Source organism: Rattus rattus, chromosome 2 (genome assembly GCF_011064425.1).
Source record: "Rattus rattus isolate New Zealand chromosome 2, Rrattus_CSIRO_v1, whole genome shotgun sequence".
Lineage (NCBI taxonomy): Eukaryota > Metazoa > Chordata > Mammalia > Rodentia > Muridae > Rattus > Rattus rattus.
The window spans coordinates 150352890-150366197 of NC_046155.1; the positions used below are offsets into that span (position 1 = coordinate 150352890).

General features: G+C 48.8%; 1 protein-coding gene across 3 annotated transcripts in view; it reads right to left on the minus strand.

Annotated features, from left to right (window-relative positions):
• Nucleotides 1-13308, minus strand: part of Nav2 (neuron navigator 2) — a 368060-nt gene that overhangs the window by 119611 nt on the left and 235141 nt on the right. For all 3 annotated transcript variants that reach the window (XM_032893546.1, XM_032893545.1, XM_032893544.1), the window contains one exon: nt 598-720. In XM_032893546.1, coding sequence (XP_032749437.1) covers nt 598-720 — 123 coding nt within the window. The remainder of the gene's footprint in view (nt 1-597; nt 721-13308) is intronic.

Sequence of the window (13308 nt, forward strand, 5' to 3'; positions counted from 1 at the left end):
GTGACGAAGGTTGAGAGACCCCTTGGGGTGTCAGTTCAATCTATATCCTAAGTTTCACCACTAGCTCCGGGTGGCAGGGGACTTTGGTAAGACCTACTCAGGCATGGCCTGAACTGCACTCTGCATACAGACCTTCTGGTTGTCTCGAGGTGTAATACCTGGAAATCTGAGTAATGAGAGAGGAAGTGAGGCAGGTCCCTGGGGCCTGCAGGCAGTGAGTCTGAGTGACAGTCAAAACAGCAACCAAAACGCCCCAGCCTGTACCCTCGAGATCAGAAATGTCGGCCTAGAGCTGAGGACGTAGCTCAGTGGTAGAGAGCTCAAGTGACGTCCATGAGACCCCGGATTCCACTCTCCGCATGATCACCAAACACATACGTACGTATACGCATGCCGTGGCCACATACAAGCAAGACCCAGGAAGCAGCAGCCCCCTCCTACTTTTGTGCCAGCTCGGTGCAGGAACGACTTCAGGGCCACCCTGCCTTTCCTTGGGCTGAAATACACTCCCATCCACTCTCCTCACGAGACCACCATAGGGTAGGTCACTCTCAAATGGCTTTGGCACGGGGCTAAATCTGAGTGCAGCATGCCTACCTGTCAGCATCTCCGAGGCCCAGGGAGGTATTTCGTTGTAGGGTCTCTCGCACCACAGCCATCCCATCAGGAAGCCGGTTCAGGCGACGAGTGTAAAGGCCAAGTCCGCCATCGGTCATATACCTTTGGAAGAAGAGGGTGGTAGGTGGTCAAAATCAGCCGCACGCAGTCTCATCACTGTATCCAGAAACCCGCACAGGTGCCTTGTGCTCTTAGGTGGGGAGGGAACAGTCCCCGAGGCTCTGACACTACAGCCCGAGGAAAATCCGGCTGCTGATTCAGCCTAGGATCTTGTGGGGCGGGGAGAGAGCATGTGAGGCTTAATGAATGCAAACTCATGGGAATCCATGAAGCAGAAGGAACTGAGGAATAAAATCAGCTGTCAGAGGTATCCGTGACACGCTTCTGAATCTCAGCAATTATGCAAGCAGATGTCCCATCGATGTCATGTAAACAGAGCTGACGAGTCCTTAGCACACTGCGGGCAAAATGGCTACTGACTGGGGAAAGCAGGCAAGCTTTGAGGGAGGAGGCAGGAAAGGATGGGGGATGGAGAAAGACCACATGAGTGGCAGGCATCGCGGCTCCTACGGTTAAAGTATGAACGGTGTCCAGTTTCACCTTTGACACTGATGCTGTCAGAGGTTTCCCGTAAGACTGGGAGTAACACTCAGTTCCTCTTGGTGATGCTACAAGGCCATCTTCTGTTGGACCCCGTGGGCTTTGGGGAGGGAGAACCCCAGAGCCTCCTGCATACATGGCTTAAAATCTAAGAACCAGAGAGTCCCTGAGAGCACAGTCAGAAGTTGTTTAAGCATAAGGCATCTGGGCCTCGTGTTACCCAGGCCCCTCCCGTTACCCTCATGCAGGGACTGGGTAGGTGGTCCTCCTCGGTTTCAAAGGAGAATGAGTAGCAGCGCTAAATTTAGGCAGAGCCGGGCACTGAACTTGATCGTTTTGAGCCTGCATGGGCCCCATTCGGTCGTTGGCTAGGTTTCTGAAAAAGTAAGACTTTTATATTTCGAGTAGAGTAACGTGGAGCTCAGAGCCCCATAAGTCACTGTGCTCTTGACATGGCTGGCTGAGCTGAATCATGGGAGTTTCCTACATGTGTGTTTCCACTTACATGTACGGTGTGCTATCTGACCCTGCCTGCCACCGGCTTCACATGTAGTTTTTTTTTGAGAACACAATTGTGAGGTACTGAGCTTTTGAGCAGAGGCAGAGAAGCAAGAAAGGGGCAGAGAAGAAAGCCTTCCATGGAGCCACCTTGTATGAACAGTAGTCATACATACATACATACATACATACATACATACATACATACACACACAAACTCTCACATACACATCTATACGTACAGACCCTACATACCTACACACACACATGCACATGACACACACACACACCCACACACTTATATACATACTACACATATACACAGTACATACACTACACAACTATATACTTATACATACACTATATATAAACATACTGCACACACACATGTGTGAGCATGCATTTGACACACTACACATACATACACTAGTACACACACACTACACACACACACAAAAGTACACACTATATACATAAATCTCTCTCTTTTTAAAAGAAGGTTTATTTATTTATAGTAGTACACTGTCACTCTCTTCAGACACACCAGAAGAGGGCATCTGTTATAAATGGTTGTGAGCCACCATGTGGTTGCTGGGATTTGAACTCAGGATCTCTGGAAGAGCAGTCAGTGTTCTTAACCACTGAGCCATCTCTCCAGCCCCCTACATAAATCTCTTCATCTAGTCAATCAAACCAAGTGTTTGTGGTTGTGCCAACAAGACAGAACAGACTGAACTTTTCACCCAGCGGTATGATTAAAGAAAAAAAAAAGCAATCTGTGAAAATCCACTGAATTGTACATTTTAAAAAGGTGTGTTTTATGGTCCATAAATTATATATTAATGAAAACTAAAATAAAAGAATGATCGCAGCCGTCATTAAACAATCATTTTCACAACCACCTTTTAATGCCTTGCTCTCAGAAGATGGTGTGCTTTTTGAATGTGGGGTCTGTTATTTTGTTCAAATCCATATCCCTAGCTCATTCCGTTTCTACACGTACATTGAATATTTCTTTGCTTGGGTACGTGCACACATGAAATAATGAAGCACAGGGGGCTGGAGAGATGGCTCAGCGGTTAGAGCACTGACTGCCCTTCCAGAGGTCCTGAGTTCAATTCCCAGCAACCACATGGTGGCTCACAACCATCTGTAACAGATTCTGGTGTATCTGAAGTCAGCTACAGTGTACTCATATATACTAAATAAAATATTAAAAAAAAAAGAAATAATGAAGCACAGACCAACAACCACAGAGGGCGTGGCAGATGTGCGCTGCGATCATGCTGATCATGGGGTTTCTTCCCACCAGCTTACAAGTCAGCCAACTAGACACCTAAGACTGAGTCTGCCCGTCACCATACCTAGGATCTGTCTGTCTGTCTGCCTGCCTGTCTGCCTGCCTGTCTGCCTGTCTGTCTGACTGTCTGTGTACCAGATGTAGCAGGCCAGGGTATAGCAGAGTGGATGACTTGTATCTGAGTAGCAAAAGAGGGGCAAACGCCCCCACCAAAGGTGCAGAGTCTACTGAAGGCTGAACACTGAGAAAATGCCCTCACCTCTAAGAGAGTAAGGGAGCTCCTCATAGCACAACCTCACGTCCCATTAACCAGGGCAGTTAATCTTGATCTCAGCAAAGTCACCCTACCAGTTAGATAAACACGATTTTTTTTTTCCCAACTGGGGAGCTCTTGTCAAAGGACAAACAAACTAATTTTAGCAGCACTCACTCCCTGCTGGATTTTTATTGCTGGTGAAACAGTATATACGGTGGAGCAATGACATGCACCTGGGCAAGAAGATGACAGCCCTCCGCCCCTCACCCCTGCCGAGGGAAGAGCGGGAATGCTGGGGCAGATGGACTATAGTCTGTGACCCACACTCACACCCACCCACCCAAACACCACATACACAATATGAAAAGAAGAATTTTAAGTTTTTGTTATTTTATTAGTGGGCATGTATGAACATGACACACACAGGCTGTGCAGAGGTCAGAGGGCTACCCTAGGAAGCCCCTTCCCTCCTTTACGCAGCAAGTGCCTTTATCCGCAGGGCCACTGCTGTTCCTCTGCCTGTATTTCTAGTTTCTGCCTCAGCAAGGCCAACCCCGCATGAGTGCTTGGCCCTCCAAGGGAGCAGATATCCATCCGAAACCCTGGCGGAGGCTCAGCGTTGTCAACAGACTCACTCTGAGGGCTTAGGAAGACAGTGGGAAAGGTCGTCTCATCTCCTGCAGCTCTATCTGAGGCTCACATGGGGTGGGGACATGAAATGACTTGCTCAAGGTTACGACAAGCTAAGGAGACAGCTGATCCAGGGCTGAGTCCCAGAGCCCCAGCACCACACCTGCCTTCTCCTTGGGGACACAAACAATTATCACTGTTATCCAATGAGGAGCTGTGATACCTTTGTATCTGCCACATGGGTTTCTGCCTACCTCAGAGGCTACTGAACAATTCCCACATTGCCTGAGTTCTGCAGTGACAGCGGTTGAGGGCCTTTGCTTCCACCTCCCAAAGCTTCCCAAGACCTCCAGACCAGGGCCATCTCATAATTAATATACGTCGTGTTCCTATCATCTACTCCAAGTGTCCACGCCCTAGGACAATAGTCCTACGATCTCCCGGACACGATTATATTCACTAGGCTCTGTGCCAGCCTGGGGCTAGAGAGGTGAAAGACCCAGGTTCTGCCTGCCGGAACTCACAATTATTGGGAATTAGGCAAATAGTGCTTCACTCCAAACTGAGGGGCATAACACGAAGGTTTAAGAGACCGGAGGCTGAGGTGGGGTGCGGCAGCCATAGGTGTCAGAGTGCTGTAGAAGCTGGTCCTGCCGGTGACACTGGGGTTTGCTTATGAAAAGAAAGTCCATCCTGGCACACGGGACCATAGCACCAAAGCAGGAAGGGAAAATGGAAGAGGTAAGGCAGGAGAAGGGAGGAGTTAGCTGTGGCTGGACTACCAGGGAGAATGGTGAACTGCATGGGAACCGAGGCAAAGTACTGGGACGCAGAGGGGGCTGAGAGCTCCCGGTGGAGAGACAGGAAGGTACCAGGTAGGTGAGTCACAGGCCGTGCTCCAGTCTCAAAGAACACATTGGATTTTCCATACTGTCATCATTCCATATCCTATTTTTAACAAGACTTATTTATATATAGTTTTGAGTTTTTTATTCATTTTATGTGCATGGATGTTCTCTCTCTCTCTCTCTCTCTCTCTCTCTCTCTCTCTGTGTGTGTGTGTATCTGTGTGTATGTGTGTATCATGTGCATGCCTGATGTCCAGTGTCCAGGAAGGACACAATGTTTGTGAACCACCATGATGGTTCTGGGAATCAAATGCAGATCCTCTGGAAGAGCAGATAGTGAGCGCTCTAAACTGTGGGACCACCTCTCTAGCCCCCTATTCATTTATGTTTTTAATTATGCCTATGCATGTATGTCTGTGTGGGCGTATGTGCACATGTGTGCAGGTACCCGAGGAAGACAGAAGACCCCTTGAGCTGGCATTGAAGGAAGCTGTGAACCACCTGATGTAGGTGCTGGGAACCAAACTCTGGTCCCTTGGAAGAGCAGTGCACATCTCTGGGCCTCCTCTTCTGCTCCTCGTATACCAAATGCTTTTTTGGTAAGCATTTTTTTTCTCACCAAATATTCTGCTACAGACTTTTCCAAAACACTAGTTTTCATGCTGGCTGAGTCACCTTGACTTTTAGGGAATGAGCAAACCTGCAGGATAGACCTCATATCCCTGTAGTGCAAAAACATTGCAATGGCCCTGTGTCAACTACAAGAAACCTTTTTTCTTTTCTTTTTCTTTCTTTCTTTCCTTTGGTTTTTTGTTTTGTTTTGTTTTTTGAGATAGGGCGTTTCTGTTGGCCATGGCTGTCCTAGAACTCACCATGTAGATCAGGCTGGCCTCAAATTCACACTGGCTAAGGAAAAAGGCTTTGGAACCCCTCAGCGTCCATTGGAACAAGCACCCGGACGGAGTCCAAGGCTGGGTAAAGAGATCCTTTCCCTTCCTTAGGTGCGGTGAGGTAATACTGTAGAGCCAAGTGAAACTGGCTGAATGACCTTTGGGGAAGGGACAGGTCCTTGTACCTTCAAAGTTCACAGTTCAATTTAGTCTGTCTCACTCAGGGTCCTGAAAAGAAGTCACCGTCGTGGAGAGCGGGAAGCAGGGATGGGACAGGAACCAGACAGGTAGGGGCATACTCTAGTACACTTACAGCAGCGCATGTGGCTAAAAGAAATAGAGTTCTCTGCTGCAGGCAATGAAAGAGCAAACAGGACGAGGGAAAGCACACCAAGCCGGGCAACTACTTTTCTTCAAAGACTTCTCAGCCTGTCTGCACGCTTTTGGACACAGCTATAGTTTAGAAGTGAACACGGGCAAATGGGCATAGGTGAGATCGCTTGCCAATGTCAACCTGAAGACTCGCGCACGCACATCAACAGTTAGGGTGTCGCGTGAAGCCAGGAGCAGGAGGTGAGCTGATGGGCAGCCCAGAGCCTCCACTTAGCAGCTGAACAACATGTGCTTTCAAGGCCCTCTGCAGGGTTACAGCCCAGTGTGACATCGATTCTCGGAGTTTATTAGGATGTAAATTGAGTTTCTGGACAAACCTGTAAAAGGATCCTTTTAGCTTAGGGCCTCTTAGAAGTTAGATGGATAAACCTCCCTCTGGGTCACAGAAGGACAAGCTGAATGCCAGCCTAGCTGAGCAGTCTAATCCCTTTGAAGGCGGCCGATCTTTACCAAAGGTCTTTACCAAAGGCGGGCAGCTGCTGTGTCTGATTTAAGATGATGCATATGAAATGCAAAAATGAGATCACACACACACACACACACACACACACACACACACACAAAACGGGGCCAATTCTTCCTGTGCTGATATTAAAATGGTGGCACTCAAATTTAAGCAAATACCTAGCATTTTGCTTTCAGAACCCTTCTGCCCTGGAGTTTTAGTGCAGCACACCAATATGGTGTGACACATGTCACCCAGCAGACACTGCCATCCTCTCGGTGTCTCTATCCTCCTCACAGATTATTCTTACTTTCAAAGAAATAAAAACCATCCCAGTCAAAGATACTAATGCATTACTTCCTGTTGAAGGATCCCCTAGACAGACTTAAAATAAAACAAAACCGACGGCAGTTTCTGGAGAAAATACAAGGCCAGAGCGCCTTGCTCAAGTTTTTCTGTGCACAGGACTAGAATTACAAATGACCCGGACTGGGCGACACACCCACACTCACATCCACATGTGAGGGCAGGGACAGGTAGGAAAGCTCCCAGCTTTCATTCCATGCCTTTATAGGCAATCCTCCAACACACATCCACACTCCCTTCAGCCATTTGCTGAAACCCTCCCAACAGCACCTGGGGCTGAGGGATACAGAACACATTTCCTACCTTTGCGCTGTTTTCTGCTGTCCCTGGGGGCTGTTAGCTCCCCAGGACCTCACCAGGCTCCCAACGATTCTCTTTCCAGGAGGATGTAGGAGTTCCACTTATATCCCTAGCTTCCTCCTCCCTTGTTTTTTGCCCAGCCCTGGAAAAGCCAGCCACCTGTAGCCACACTAAGCCACCTCAGATCTCAGCACAGGGCGCATATCCCTAGCAACCAGTCCTCGAAAGCTGTGAACTGTGCCGCTGCTGGGGAAGTTCTCAGCTCCTGCCCTGGCTTTTCTGCTATTCACATGCATCTCAGTCCTGGCTTGGAGGAAAGCTTCTCTGGATGTAGAGAAGCAGGCAGGCAGGCAGCCACAGTAGAAGTGAACCCAGGAGGTCTGCAGCCTACTCTGACTGGCCCTTGTCAACAGAGCCTGGCCCTCCAGGGAGCACTCGAAAGAGGTTGCCAAGCTAATCAGATGAAGCCTCCGAGGGCTGCAGGAGCCCAGAGGGCAGCAGGGGAGGAAGACAGGCTGGAATGGAGGGGCAATCAATCACTGGGTCTCGGTTCCCGACCCCCAGACAGGTGTCTCAGAATTAAGTCATTTCTATTGGTAAAACCGGGTACAGAAGAGAGCACCCTGTCGGCAAACACAAGGCGTAATTGGGATGTGGGGGTTGCAACAAATTAAACTCCTTACAATCCAGCAGGCTCAGCCCCCTCTGGCGGTTGCCCAGGTGGCTCAAGTCGGACCTTACACTTCAGCTAGCTCCCCTGCAGACTCAAACCCAAACAATAAAAGCAGCGACTTCTGCCCAGCAGGGGGTGGGTGGATAGGGGTGGGTAGGGGAGGTGCGGACTGAAGATAAGAAACAGTTCCTCTGTTACTACTTCTGTTGCTACTTCTAGGCGTGCCTTTGTGTTTATTTCTAGACTGGGGTCTCACTCTGTAACCAGGCTTGTCACAAACCTGAGATCCTCCTGCCTTCATCTCCTGGGTTCTAGGTAATGGCTGTGCACCACCATGGGTGGCATCATACCGTTTGCACTCTTAAGGTTTTGGGGTGGGGGTGGGGCATGTGTTTCATGACATATGCAATATTTCAGTAACACTATGCATAAAATCTTTTAAGTACACGAGTGCTCTCTTTGCATGTATGCCTCCATGACAGAAGAGGACATCAGACCCCATTACAGATGGCTGTGAGCCACTCTGTGATTGCTGGGAATTGATCTCAGGACTTCTGGAAGAGCAGCCTGTACTCTTAACCACCGAGCCATCTGTCTGGCCCTACACGCCAAATCTTAAAAACAAATTCAACCAGGAGTAGTTTCGAGGCCACTATCTAAAGTGGAAGCTCTTGAAGTCAGATCTCTTTGAATCCCAGTAGAAGCCAAGGCCCCGTTTTTTTTTTTTTTACACATTTGCAATTAGCTGTGTTGGTTCTCAGGCCTCTGGGCTTCATGCCAAAGAGGGTCCAGCACGACTGACTGTCTGAGTGGCTGTGCTGTCCCTTCGGCTGGACAATGGTTTGCCCACGGTGAGACTCTCCTTTACTTGAAGCAGGTGGGGGTGAGGGCTGGGGGCGGGACGGGGTGGGAGGGTAGACTTAGGAGGTGGGCTCAGGTGGGATTCCGCAGTGGTACCTGACAGCATCGTCATGCACTTGCTCCCCTGATTTCGGGCGTCCAGGTGACTCCACCTCGTCTTTGCACTGTCTTATCCTTTCCATGCTCCCAGCAAAGTCATGGATCCAAGAGGGGGAGATGCCTACACAGTAGTAAAATGTGATACCCTGATCTGTGCATCTTCTGTAAAATGCAGTGGGGTGCTCCTTATTATTTATTTATTTATAGACGGGTTTCTCTGTGTAGCTCTGGCTATCCTCAAACTCTATAGACCAGGGCCTCCGACTCAGAGATCCACCTGCTTTTGCCTCCTATGTGCTGGGATTAAAAGCGCTGACCACTTCCTGGCAAGAGATGCTCTAGGCTTTAATAAAAGTCCACGGAACTCTGATTTCCAGAGGACTTCAGTTTAGCTCACCCAAAGATCTACACACAGGTAGACGCACAGTAAGAATTTCAGCTGGGGGCTTGAGGCGCTGGCTCAGCACATGGGCCTTCTAGTACATAAGCATCAGGACCTGAGGGTCAGGAGCAGCAGCAGGACCCCCAGCACTCGCAAGGGGTAGGAGAGCAGACTCTGTAAATCCAATCCAGGGGTGGCAGGTGGAGAAAGGCAGATCCCTGGATCTCACTGGATGACGGACAGCGTATGTGAATCAGTAAGTTCCAGGCCCAGTGAGAGACCTTGTCTTAAAAAAACTAAAGTGGCCATGGGTGTTGGTGGATGCCTTTAATGCAAGCACAGGGGAGGCAAATGGGTCTCTGTGAGCTGTAGGCTAGCTTGGTCTAGATTGAAAGCTCCAGGTCAAAGTGTGACAAAACACCTCGAGCCAAAAGTAAGTTGGAGAGGAAAGGGTTTATTCATCTTACCCTTCCACACTGCTGCTCATCATCAAAGGAAGTCAGGACAGGAACTCACACAGGGCAGGGATCTGGAGGTAGGACCTGAGGTCATAGGGAGGTGCTGCTTGCTGGCCTACTTCCCTGGCTTTGCTCAGCTTGCTCTCTTAGAGAACCCAGGACCACCTACCCAGGCACGGCTCCACCCACAATGGGCAGGCCCTTCCCCATCAATCACTAAGCAAATGCCTCAAGTCTGGGTTCTTACTGTGTCTTCTCAACCAAGATTTCCTCCTTTCAGCTAACTCCCCTGTGTGTGTCAAAATGACATAAGACCAGTCAGCACGCCCCGTCTCATAGGAAAAGAAAGGTGGATAGCAGAAAGGAATATACCTAGCGTCAACCTCTGACTCTACACACATGTGTGCACACAGGCAAATGCAAACAGATATATACTCGCATATACACACAAGAACAGGTGTAAATGCCACATACAATACAAAGAAAATAATCTGAAGTTTCTTCTTCTTCTATTAGTGTGTGTGTGTGTGTGTGTGTGTGTGTGTGTGTGTGTGTGTAATGTGTAGGCCAGAAGACAACCTTGTAAAGTTGGTTCTTTCATTTTACCTTAAAAACAAACAAACAAACAAACAAGCTGTATGTGTGTGGCCGCTTTGCAGTCGTGACTGTGTGAGCATGTATGCCTGGTACCTCTCAGGGCCTAAGAGATCCCCTGGAAGTGGAGGTAGAGATGGTTATGAGTTGCCATGCGAGGGCTGGAAATCGAACCTGGGTCCTCGGCTAGAGGAATGTGTGCTCTAACTACTGAGCCACTGCCCTCTTCTCCTTACATCCGTGGGTTTGGGGGACTGAACTCAGGCTTATGCGACGAGCCATTTCTCCGGGCCCAAGAGTCTTAACTTTTGAAAAGCTGTAACGATGCTAATGGAATGCATCCTTGGGCGGACCGAGAGCCAAGAAGTACAGCCAGTGTCCTTAGCACCTCCTGTCTAAATAAATGGGCATGTGTAAAGCTTCCATCGTGATCCGAGAGAACCCTTGTCTGAAGCGGGAACTCTTGCACATCCTTCTGAAGAAACACTGCCAGCTCTGGACGATGGACAGGCAGCCCCCGAATCCCCCACGTCACCCCAACCCCCGTATCTGGGGTTCTTGTCTCGACTCAATTCTCTTTATTGTGGTTCGACTGCTAGTGTGGATGGCACCAAATATTTCTAGCGCCAGCAGGAAGCTTTCTGTTCACCCTGTGAAAGATGAGACGCGCCCTAGCACACAGGAGGCCGCTCTCTAGACAAAGCCCCTTTAAGCTCTTTCTTGGCATGAAACAGGCTGAACACAGACGCACTGATACCCAGGAAGTCTCGGAGCTCCGATGAGCTCAAATCACCAGGGACTCAGAGAAAAATACACTTTCCAGGGCCACGGCTTCCTTGGCTGTAGGCTGTCCTTAGCAGAGTTCAAACTAAATTCTACTTTATTTTTTTTTTAAAAAGTACCTTGATTTTTTTCAGAGCATTCTTAGGTTTCTAAGAAAGTTGCACTGTAACCATTGAGCTTCCTAGCCCCTTCCTCCCTTCAAAGCATGATCTATATTAATATTTTATATTAATGTGGTACCTGGTTGCCACTGACAAGCCCATTTCATTGACGGATAACTGATGCCTATCTTCATGTGAGCTCTTCTGTGTTTAGAGCTCTGCAAAAGTCATGTGTACGGGGAGTTGGAAGGATGGCTCAGTGGTTAAGAACACTAGATACTCTTCCAGGGCAAAAAGGTTCAACCCATTTGGTGGCTCACAACTGTCACTAACTTGAGTTCCACGGAAGCAAATACCTTCTTGTGGCCTCTGTAGGCATTAGGCTCAGACACATACACACACAAAACGTCTATACACATAAATCGAATTTAAAGAATAAGAAAACAATCACATATCCTCTAGACTAGTATCACAGAATATAATCCAACACTCTTTTAAAAAAGATCCCTGGGGCTCCTCCTGGTCACTGTCTTCTACATACATGCAATTAAAACAAGCACGTTGATAACTCTGCCCTGAGAAGAACCTATCAGAAATGCCACCTTAAATCCCAAAATCAAGATGGGCCTCAGTTTCCCTAAGAATTAGTTGTCATGATGTGACGAGAGTGTCATGGTAATTTAAATGATAAATCTTCAGTAACCGATCCTGGCCTCCTCTGTGGCGAGAGGCAATCTCATCCATGTTAATAGGACCTAGGTTGAAGCTGACCCTCAGGTCAGGGCTTGGTAGAAATTGTTTCAGAACTTCACAGGTCATGGCCGAGGCGTGAGAGCCATGATGACTTCAGAGCGCAGCAGACAAGGTGGGGTAGCCCCAGGAGTATCCCAGTCTCTGCACTGTCAGAAGACTCCTTCCTGAGCTGGGGAGACGGCTCAGTGGGTAAAGCCTAAGGACTTGAGTTTGACCCCATTGGTCCACATAAAAGCTGGACTTCGAAGGATGAGCAACTGGAATCCCAGTACCACAAGGTAGAGACGGGGAATGCCCAGATGCTTGTGGACTAGCTAGCTGGGTAGAGACAGGGGAATGCCCAGATGCTTGTGGACTAGCTAGCTAGCTGGGTAGCATAGCACAGGGGACCTGTCTCAGACCAGGTAGAAAAGTAAGGACACCCAAAGGCCGACCTCTGACTTCTAGATGCACACGCACTCTTGTCCAAAACAACTTCTCCCCGCCCGCAAGCACATCTGACACACTAAGATACACTGGCTAAGCTTCTGGGATGGCTACTCCTGTTGCTCCTCTACTCCTAAAGTGTCACATCACACAAGTTCTTCTTTACATTACAGCCAGAAACACGTGTGCTGGCTTTGAGAATTCTATGTTCTCTGTAGAAGATGAGTAGAGCCTTTGAGGGTGGGAACAGACACCCAGTGTTTCCTGCTCTCCTGGGGAACTGGCTTTGCCCGTATGACGCCAGGAAAGCGAGTGTCTGGCACCGTGCTTGAGGTTCACACAGGTTTCACCTAGTACTTATCAAAACTGCAACTGAGAGAAATGCCAAGGCATCCTGAGAACAGGCAGGTAACGGAGGGGGACTGGCTTGTAACAGATACGTCTCTTCTGCGGGCTGAGTCACAAGGTAAAAATGGCCAGATTTCTGGTGGCTCCTAGGAGAGGGGAAGGCTGCAGAAAGGGTGGGGCTACAGGAGGGGTACACGTAGGTATTTGTTCTGGAAGCAGCTCGTGTTTAAGGCTATGGCGTCCTTTTCAGCAAGAACTTTAGGCAGCTGCCCTTGTGGTCTAGGCACCAGCCTGCATGCTGGGGACATCCAGGTCCTTGACTTCACAACTGCTTGCATGGGGCTCAACAAGGGTAACGCAGAGATAAGTACCAGAGAGGGCTTCTAACAGACGTCCTGGAAGTGTTGGCAGGGACGCCTTGGGTTGAAAGTTAGTGTGTACACACACGCACACACTCACTCATTGAAACACACAATAATAAAATCTTATAACCATGTATTACAAACAGAGTCTGCAAAGCAAGCTCAGCAGTTAAGACCGCTTACTGCTTTTGCAAAGGACCTGGGTTCCATTCCCAGCACCACATAAGCTGGGCATGGAAGAGCATTTACAGCCGTTGGGAGGCTGTCCCCTTTACCAGAATGGCTGGCACAGGTCTGTCCTCAGAAGGGATGGACATGACACAG